The following is a 10,300-nucleotide window of genomic DNA, read 5'->3' on the forward strand; positions in this document are numbered from 1 at the left end:
CATAGCTTTCACCTGGATTCACCTGGTCAGTCTATGTCGTGGAAAGAGCAGGTGTTCTTAATGTTTTGTACACTCAGTGTACATTTTCTTTTGAGCATACTTATTCCAGAAGCAGGCCTAACAAAGGTCTGGGAAACCAGCTCAATATCAACTGTCAAGTTATACCCACAAAATATCCTTCTGAATGTCCATGTAACTTCTCTTCTCTAGACTCAATCTGGTCAAAGGAGTCAAGGTTGTTTATTTACTATAATTCTTTCACTTCAAACAACTTCAATTCCCACAGATGAACTGGACTTGACATTATTGAACTGGACTTGACATTATCGAACTGGACTTGACATTATTGAACTGGACTTGACATTATTGAACTGGACTTGACATTATCGAACTGGACTTGACATTATTGAACTGGACTTGACATTATTGAACTGGACTTGACATTATTGAACTGGACTTGACATTATCGAACTGGACTTGACATTATTGAACTGGACTTGACATTATTGAACTGGACTTGACATTATTGAGTGAAAATATTTGACTTGCAGTTTCCTAACCACTCTCTAGGGGCCACTTATTTCATGATTCAGCTATAATGGCTGTACAGTATAAGTTCACTCTTTATCTTCCTGGAAGATCATATAACCCAACAGAAGAAAAAGCTTTCTCCTGCTCCAGTCACATAGGCCCATAATGTAAACCACCGTGGTGTATTCTAACAACGATCCTAATGACGTGGAAACAGTGATGTGGCTGGTTGCTTTGTGTTATGTCTGGAGCCACTGGAGGACAGAAACATGGGCTGTGTCCCAAATAACACCCTGTATCCTAAATAGTACCCTATGTTTGGCCAGGGTACATACTGTAGATCTCTGGTTGAAGTAATACAGTATATTGGAATTAGCGGGCCATTTGGGAACCAACCTCGGTTTCCTCAGAGGCAGAGAAAGAGCACAGAGACCTCAACGGACTGTGTAGACTGTTAAACCTCTCTAGACTGCTAACCTCTCTTGACTGTGTAGACTGTTAAACCTCTCTAGACTGCTAACCTCTCTAGACTGTGTAGACTGTTAAACCTCTCTAGACTGCTAACCTCTCTAGACTGTGTAGACTGCTAACCTCTTTAGACTGTGTAGACTGTTAAACTTCTCTAGACTGTTAAACCTCTCTAGACTGTTAAACCTCTCTAGACTGTGAAGACTGTTAAACCTCTCTAGACTGCTAACCTCTCTAGAGTGTGTAGACTGCTAACCTCTTTAGACTGTGTAGACTGTTAAACCTCTCTAGACTGTGTAGACTGTTAAACCTCTCTAGACTGCTAATCTCTCTAGACTGTGTAGACTGCTAACCTCTCTAGACTGTGTAGACTGTTAAACCTCTCTAGACTGTTAAACCTCTCTAGACTGTGTAGACTGTTAAATCTCTCTAGACTGTGTAGACTGTTAAACCTCTCTAGACTGTGTAGACTGTTAAACCTCTCTAGACTGCTAACCTCTCTAGACTGTGTAGACTGCTAACCTCTCTAGACTGTGTAGACTGTTAAACCTCTCTAGACTGTTAAACCTCTCTAGACTGTTAAACCTCTCTAGACTGTGTAGACTGTTAAACCTCTCTAGACCGTTAACCTCTCTAGACTGTTAAACTTCTCTAGACTGTGTAGACTGTTAAACCTCTCCAGACTGTTAACCTCTCTAGACTGTGTAGACTGTTAAACCTCTCTAGACCGTTAACCTCTCTAGACTGTTAAACTTCTCTAGACTGTGTAGACTGTTAAACCTCTCCAGACTGTTAACCTCTCTAGACTGTGTAGACTGTTAACCTCTCTAGACCACACAATTCATTACTGAGGAAATACATCCCTCTCTGAAATGAGACTCTCTCTACGTAGACTACTAGCAACATAACTCCCATCTATCCTTTTTTACATGAATTTGCCACCTTTTGGTACATTTTTGTGGCATTGACACTTTTCAGGACATTTCCTGACTTTTACACATTCCGGGACATTGCATTTGACAGTTTTCATATACTTTCCTGATACGGCAGACAGAGGGTTGTGATTGGACAGCAGACATACCTACACAAAAGCGCCCGGTTGGGTCGAGCAGATAGCCATGTTTACAAATACATTTAAAGCTTCCCTCGTCGTTGATGCACATCCCATTCAAACACATGTTCCTGATCAGACACTCATCCATGTCTGGGGGAAAGAAAGAAAGAAAGAAACAAACAAACAAACAAACAAACAAACACACACACACACACACACACACACACACACACACACACACACACACACACACACACACACACACACACACACACACACACACACACACACACACACACACACACACACACACACACACACACACACACACACACACACACACACACACACACACACACATAACATATTAGGACAATATATACAGGTCATGGATAACAATAAGTCAAAATTAATCTAAAATATGTGGCAAAATACTATTAGAATATACAGAACGACTGCATGACTTCAAGAAGTGTAGAGGGTTCCAGATCTAAGATCGAGAATTAATCAAGATTGAGAGAAAGAAAGAATGACAGAAACTGAGAGACACACAGAGAGAGAGAGAGAGAGAGAGAGAGAGAGAGAGAGAGAGAGAGAGAGAGAGAGAGAGAGAGAGAGAGAGAGAGAGAGAGACAGAGAGACAGAGAGACAGAGAGAAACAGAGAGAGAGAAAAACAGACAGAGAGAGAGAGAGAGAGAGAGAGAGAGAGAGAGAGAGAGAGAGAGAGAGAGAGAGAGACAGAGACAGAGACAGAGAGAGAAAAACAGACAGAGAGAGAGAGAGAGAGAATGAGAGACAGAGAAAGAGAGAGACAGAGAGAGAGAAACAGAAAGACAGAGAGAGAAACAGAGAGAGAGAGAGAGAGAGAAAGAGAGAGAGAGAGAGAGACAGAGAGAAACAGAGAGAGAGAGAATGAGAGACAGAGAAAGAGAGAGACAGAGAGAGAGAAACAGAAAGACAGAGAGAGAAACAGAGAAAGAGAGAGACAGAGGGAGACAAACAGAGAACGAAAGAGAGAGAGACAGAGAGAAACAGATAGAGACTGATGTATTTGACAGTATGTGTCAATAGGGCATGTTAATAAAGTTAATTAAAATGAAAATTGTGAGATATAGAGGGGGGAAAAGAGATCAACAGAGAGAAACAATGAGAAACAGAGACCAATAGAGACAAACAGAGATCAACAGAGAGAGAGAAAGATATCAACAGAGACTAACAGAGATCAACAGAGACAAACAGAGATCAACAGAGATCAACAGAGACCAACAGAGACCAACTGAGATCAACAGAGATCAACAGAGACCAACAGAGACCAACAGAGATGAACAGAGACCAACAGAGATGAACAGAGACTAACAGAGACCAACAGAGATCAACAGAGACCAACAGAGACTAACAGAGATCAACAGAGACCAACAGAGATCAACAGAGATCAACAGAGACTAACAGAGATCAACAGAGACCAACAGAGATCAACAGAGATTAACAGAGATCAACAGAGACCAACAGAGACCAACAGAGACCAACAGAGACTAATAGAGATCAACAGAGGTCAACATAGATCAACAGAGGTCAACAGAGACCAACAGAGATCAACAGAGATCAACAGAGGTCAACAGAGACCAACAGAGATCAACAGAGACCAACAGAGATCAACAGAGATCAACAGAGGTCAACAGAGACCAACAGAGACCAACAGAGATCAACAGAGACCAACAGAGACCAACAGAGATCAACAGAGATCAACAGAGGTCAACAGAGACCAACAGAGATCAACAGAGATCAACAGAGATCAACAGAGGTCAACAGAGACCAACAGAGACCAACAGAGATCAACAGAGGTCAACAGAGACCAACAGAGATCAACAGAGGTCAACAGAGGTCAACAGAGACCAACAGAGACCAACAGAGATCAACAGAGATCAACAGAGATCAACAGAGGTCAACAGAGACCAATAGAGACAAACAGAGATCAACAGAGACCAACAGAGATCAACAGAGACTAACAAAGATCAACAGAGACTAACAGAGATCAACAGAGACCAACAGAGATCAACGGAGACCAACAGAGATCAACAGAGATCAACAGAGACCAATAGAGACAAACAGAGATCAACAGAGATCAACAGAGACCAACAGAGATCAACAGAGATCAACAGAGACCAACAGAGATCAACAGAGATTAACAGAGATCAACAGAGGTCAACAGAGGTCAACAGAGACCAACAGAGACCAACAGAGATCAACAGAGACCAACAGAGACCAACAGAGACCAACAGAGATCAACAGAGATCAACAGAGGTCAACAGAGACCAACAGAGATCAACAGAGATCAACAGAGGTCAACAGAGACCAACAGAGACCAACAGAGATCAACAGAGGTCAACAGAGACCAACAGAGATCAACAGAGGTCAACAGAGGTCAACAGAGACCAACAGAGACCAACAGAGATCAACAGAGATCAACAGAGATCAACAGAGGTCAACAGAGACCAATAGAGACAAACAGAGATCAACAGAGACCAACAAAGATCAACAGAGACTAACAGAGATCAACAGAGACCAACAGAGATCAACGGAGACCAACAGAGATCAACAGAGACCAATAGAGACAAACAGAGATCAACAGAGATCAACAGAGATCAACAGAGACCAACAGAGATCAACAGAGATCAACAGAGACCAGCAGAGATCAACAGAGATCAACAGAGACCAACAGAGATCAACAGAGACCAACAGAGACCAACAGAGATCAACAGAGATCAACAGAGACCAACAGAGATCAACAGAGACCAACAGAGATCAACAGAGACCAACAGAGACCAACAGAGATCAACAGAGATCAACAGAGATCAACAGAGACCAACAGAGATCAACAGAGATCAACAGAGGTCAACAGAGGTCAACAGAGACCAACAGAGACCAACAGAGACCAACAGAGATCAACAGAGATCAACAGAGATCAACAGAGATCAACAGAGACCAACAGAGATCAACAGAGACCAACAGAGATCAACAGAGATTAACAGAGATCAACAGAGGTCAACAGAGGTCAACAGAGACCAACAGAGATCAACAGAGACCAACAGACAGAGATCAACAGAGACCAACAGAGACCAACAGAGACCAACAGAGATCAACAGAGACCAACAGAGATCAACAGAGATCAACAGAGACCAACAGAGATCAACAGAGATTAACAGAGATCAACAGAGGTCAACAGAGGTCAACAGAGACCAACAGAGACCAACAGAGACCACTAGAGATCCACAAAGACAAACAGAGAGAGAGGTGTGTTTGAGACAGACCTTGACAGTTCTTCCCGTCAGTAGAGATCTCAAAGCCGGCGTTGCAGACACAGTGGAAGCTCCCCTCAGTGTTCACACACCTTCCGTTGTTACAGATACGACCGTTTGCCACACACTCATCCAGGTCTGAAACACACACAGGACATGATATTCTCACCACTCTGTGTTTGTGTATGTGTGTGTGTACAGTTGTGTGTGTGTGTTACCTCTGCACTCGGTCCTGGTAGCAGTAGACTGGAAGCCAGCAGGACACTGGCAGAAGTAGGATCCAGCCGTGTTCACACACTGTCCGTTCACACACGGGTTCCGCTCACACTCATCATCATCTGGAGAGCAAACACACTCGTAAGAACCAAACTCTGTCCATCTGTCCCTCCCACCCTTCCTCCCTCCCTCTCTCTCTCTCTCTCTCTCTCTCTCTCTCTCTCTCTCTCTCTCTCTCTCTCTCTCTCTCTCTCTCTCTCTCTCTCTCTCTCTCTCTCTCTCTCTCTCTCTCTCTCTCTCTCTTCCCTCCTTCCTTCCCTCCCTCCTCCATTGCTCCATCCCTCTCTCCCTCCTCCCCTCACCCTCCTGCCCCTCCCTCCCTCCTCCATCCCTCTCACCCTACCCCCTCCCTCTCTCCTCCCCTCACCCCCTCCCTCTCCCCTCACCCTCCTCTTCCATCCCTCTCTCCTCCTCCCCTCCCATTCCCCTCCCCTCCTCCCCTCCCTCCCTCATTCCTCCATCGTCCATCCCTCTCTCCCTCCTCCCCTCACCCTCCTGCCCTCTCCATCCTCCATCCCTCTCTCCCTCCTCCCCTCACCCTCCTGCCCTCTCCCTCCCTCTCCCTCCTCCATCGATCCATCCCTCACCGATACACTCTCCTCGTGAGTCTAGTCTGAAGCCCATGTTACAGTCACAGCGGTAGCTTCCAGGGAGGGGACACAGCGGCCGTTCAGACACAGGTTCCTGTATACCGCACACATGTTAGTAATGCTGCTACTGATGTTCTGGGTCTGGATGATGCCTGGAGGGGGAGAGGGGGGAGAGGGGGAGATGTAGTGGAGAGAGGAGTAAAGGAGAGAGAGGGAGAGGATGAGGGATGTAGAGGGGAGAGGGGGAAGGAGAGAGAGGGAGAGGGATATAGTGGGGAGAGGGGGAAAGGAGAGAGAAGGAGAGAGTGAGAGGGATATAGTGGGGAGAGGGGGAAATGAGAGGTAGGGAGAGTGATGTAGTTGGGAGAGGGGGAAAGGAGAGAGAGGGAGAGGATGAGGGAGAGGGGTGTAGTGGGGAGAGGGGGAAAGGAGAGAGGGAAAAGGATGAGGGAGAGGGATGTAGTGGGGAGAGGGGGAAAGGAGAGAGAGGGAGAGGATGAGGGAGAGGGATGTAGTGGGGAGAGGGGGAAAGGAGAGAGGGAGAGAGAAAAGGGGGGTGAGAGACAGAAAGAGGGGTTACCACATTACCACATTCATAGTCATAAGAGACACTTCAGTACACATGCACCTCTAGTAATTATGTTGACCCACTACTGAAGGATTTCTTAACCATTAAGGTTTTAATATGACTCTGGTTTTAACATGTGAGGAGGCTTCAGAGGTGAGAGGTGAGGGGTAAGAGGTCAGGGTACTACTTACTGGGTCCAGGGTATTGACCTGGTCCAGGCGGAGGCTGGAAAGGGATTGGTGGTCCTGGGTAGGGTGGTCTTGGGTAGATACCTGGGACCTGGGGAACTCCTGGTATTCCCCCTCCCCCGCCTGGGAGAGGCCCTCCTCCACCTGGGAGAGTCCCTCCCCCACCTGGGAGAGACCCTCCCCCTCCTGGGAGAGGCCCCCCCCCTGGACTGGTCTGTACCTGTGTGCACAGCTTCTGGTACTCATCTAGAGCAGAGAGAGAGAGACACATAGAAATATGACCAAATAGAGAAGAAACATCTACAGCTAAAGTGAAAATGATTGCTGATTGGACATGAGTACCGGGTCAGTACCTACCAGTCCCTGTCATGGGGCACAACTCAGGACTGGACCCGTCTGACCAGCAGCGCCCACTGTCACAGCAGCACTGTATCTTGGTCAGGAGCTGGGAGTTCTGGTTGGCACAACGCCCGTTCAGCAGGCTGGCATAGCAGTACCCACCCCGGGCATCTGGAGAGAGACAAAACCAGACAACACCTGTTTATACCAAACACATCCTAGAAATAACCACCATGGATATCTAGAGAGAGAACAGGCTATTGGGATTCTGAGTTAAGTGGGGTGAGGGGAAGGGAGTGAGGAAAGAGGAGAGAGGATGGGAGAGGAATAGAGACAGAGGAAGATGAGGGGAAGGAGAGGGAGGGAGGGAGGGGATGGGAGAGGAAGAGAGACAGAGGAAGAGGGGGGAAGAGGAGAGGGATAAAGGAGACAGAGGAAGATGAGGGGAAGGAGAGGGAGGGAGGAGAGAGGAGGGGAGGAGAGGAAGAGAGAGAGATGAGGGGAAGGAGAGGGAGAGGAAGATGAGGGGAAGGAGAGGGAGGGAGAGAGAGAGGAGGGGATAAAGGAGGGAAGAGGAGAGAGGATGGGAGAGGAAGAGAGACAGAGGAAGATGAGGGGAAGGAGAGGGAGGGAGAGAGAGAGGAGGGGATAAAGGAGGGAAGAGGAGAGAGGATGGGAGAGGAAGAGAGACAGAGGAAGATGAGGGGAAGGAGAGGGAGGGAGAGAGAGAGGAGGGGATAAAGGAGGGAAGAGGAGAGAGGATGGGAGAGGAAGAGAGACAGAGGAAGATGAGGGGAAGGAGAGGGAGGGAGAGAGAGAGGAGGGATAAAGGAGGGAAGAGGAGAGAGGATGGGAGAGGAAGAGAGACAGAGGAAGATGAGGGGAAGGAGAGGGAGGGAGAGAGAGAGGAGGGGATAAAGGAGGGAAGAGGAGAGAGACAGAGGAAGATGAGGGGAAGGAGAGGGAGGGAGAGAGAGAGGAGGGGATAAAGGAGGGAAGAGGACAAACATCTCAACACAGGGCCAGAGCTTGTTGATGTTCATATGAATGTAGAGTATTGGTGGGAAACAGATAGATATGTCTGGACCAGCAGCTCTCTGTGGAGCGGAAGGCTCATAGCGACATTCCTTCCTCACAAACATCCTCTCCTGGAGGACTGTGTGTGTGTGTGTGTGTGTGTGTGTGTGTGTGTGTGTGTGTGTGTGTGTGTGTGTGTGTGTGTGTGTGTGTGTGTGTGTGTGTGTGTGTGTGTGTGTGTGTGTGTGTGTGTGTGTGTGTGTGTGTGAGTGTGTGTGTGTGTCAATTTGACCACTCTGACCCAAATTCCTGCCGGATCCTTTGTGAGTCGAACTGAACCGATCTGGTCCTGATTTACTGCTCTCTCTGGACATATTTGGAGGGGAGTTCCTGGTGTGTGTGTGTGTTGGCGAGGATGTGTGTGCATGTTCCTAACACGCACGGTCATCAACCCCCTGGCCAGTGGACCATTGCTGCTTCTCTTTGGCACACACAAACGCACAAGCATACACACACACATAGACACACATGCAAAACTGAATGCTTCCTCCACACTGTGTGACTACGCAGAGGCACCTGAGACAGAAAGTGTGTGTACAAACCAGTCTGACGTGATGTCTCCTTCAGACAAGAGAATATCATATATCCCTATCCCTGTCTGTCTCTCCATGGTCCTGTCTAGTCAGGATACATCCAGTATATCCCTATCCCTGTCTGTCTCTCCGTGGTCCTGTCTAGTCAGGATACATCCAGTATATCCCAATCCCTGACTGTCTCTCCATGGTCCTGTCTAGTCAGTATACATCCAGTATATCCCTATCCCTGTCTGTCTCTCCATGGTCCTGTCTAGTCAGGATACATCCAGTATATCAGTATCTCTGTCTGTTTCTCCATAGTCCTGTCTAGTCAGGTTACATCCAGTATATCCCTAACCTTGTCTGTCTCTCCGTGGTTCTCTCTAGCCAGGACACATCCAGTATATCAGTATCCCTGTCTGTCTCTCCATGGTCCTGTTTAGTCAGTATACATCCAGTATATCCCTATCCCTGTATGGCTCCCCATGGTCCTGTCTAGTCAGGATACATCCAGTATATTAGTATCCCTGTCTGTCTCTCCCTGGTCCTGTCTAGTCAGTATACATCCAGTATATCCCTATCCCTGACTGTCTCTCCATGGTCCTGTCTAGTCAGGATACATCCAGTATATCCCTATCCCTGTCTGTCTCTCCATGGTCCTGTCTAGTCAGTATACATCCAGTATATCCCTATCCCTGACTGTCTCTCCATGGTCCTGTCTAGTCAGGATACATCCAGTATATCCCTATCCCTGTCTGTCTCTCCATGGTCCTGTCTAGTCAGGATACATCCAGTATATCCCTATCCCTGTCTGTTTCTCCATGGTCCTGTCTAGTCAGGATACATCCAGTATATCCCTATCCCTGTCTGTCTCTCCGTGGTTCTCTCTAGTCAGGATACATCCAGTATATCAGTATCCCTGACTGTCTCTCCATGGTCCTGTCTAGTCAGGATACATCCAGTATATCAGTATCTCTGTCTGTTTCTCCATGGTCCTGTCTAGTCAGGATACATCCAGTATATCAGTATCTCTGTCTGTTTCTCCATGGTCCTGTCTAGTCAGGATACATCCGGTATATCAGTATCTCTGTCTGTTTCTCCATGGTCCTGTCTAGTCAGGATACATCCGGTATATCAGTATCTCTGTCTGTTTCTCCATGGTCCTGTCTAGTCAGGATACATACAGTATATCACTATCCTAGTCTCCCTGTCTGTCTCCCTGTCTGTCTCCCTGTCTGTCTCCCTGTCTGTCCCCCTCTCTCTCCAGCCCCCTTGTCTACCCATGATGGGTTTATTATAGTCAATAGATCAGCTGTGCTGAGAAGCAGAATGATGTGCTAGCAGAGGTTGAAGAAAGCAGAGGTGGAAAACAGACAAATGGCAACAGAAGAAGTGTC

General features: G+C 47.2%; 1 protein-coding gene across 1 annotated transcript in view; it reads right to left on the reverse strand.

Moving 5' to 3' along the window:
• The window catches only part of fbn1 (fibrillin 1), a 170,125-nt gene that overhangs the window by 108,332 nt on the left and 51,493 nt on the right, over positions 1–10,300 (reverse strand). The window contains 7 exon segments of the mRNA XM_052516796.1: positions 2,081–2,203; positions 5,363–5,488; positions 5,569–5,688; positions 6,214–6,273; positions 6,276–6,368; positions 6,976–7,218; positions 7,330–7,482. Coding sequence (XP_052372756.1) covers positions 2,081–2,203; positions 5,363–5,488; positions 5,569–5,688; positions 6,214–6,273; positions 6,276–6,368; positions 6,976–7,218; positions 7,330–7,482 — 918 coding nt within the window.

This window comes from Oncorhynchus keta, unplaced genomic scaffold (assembly GCF_023373465.1).
Source record: "Oncorhynchus keta strain PuntledgeMale-10-30-2019 unplaced genomic scaffold, Oket_V2 Un_scaffold_5444_pilon_pilon, whole genome shotgun sequence".
NCBI lineage: Eukaryota > Metazoa > Chordata > Actinopteri > Salmoniformes > Salmonidae > Oncorhynchus > Oncorhynchus keta.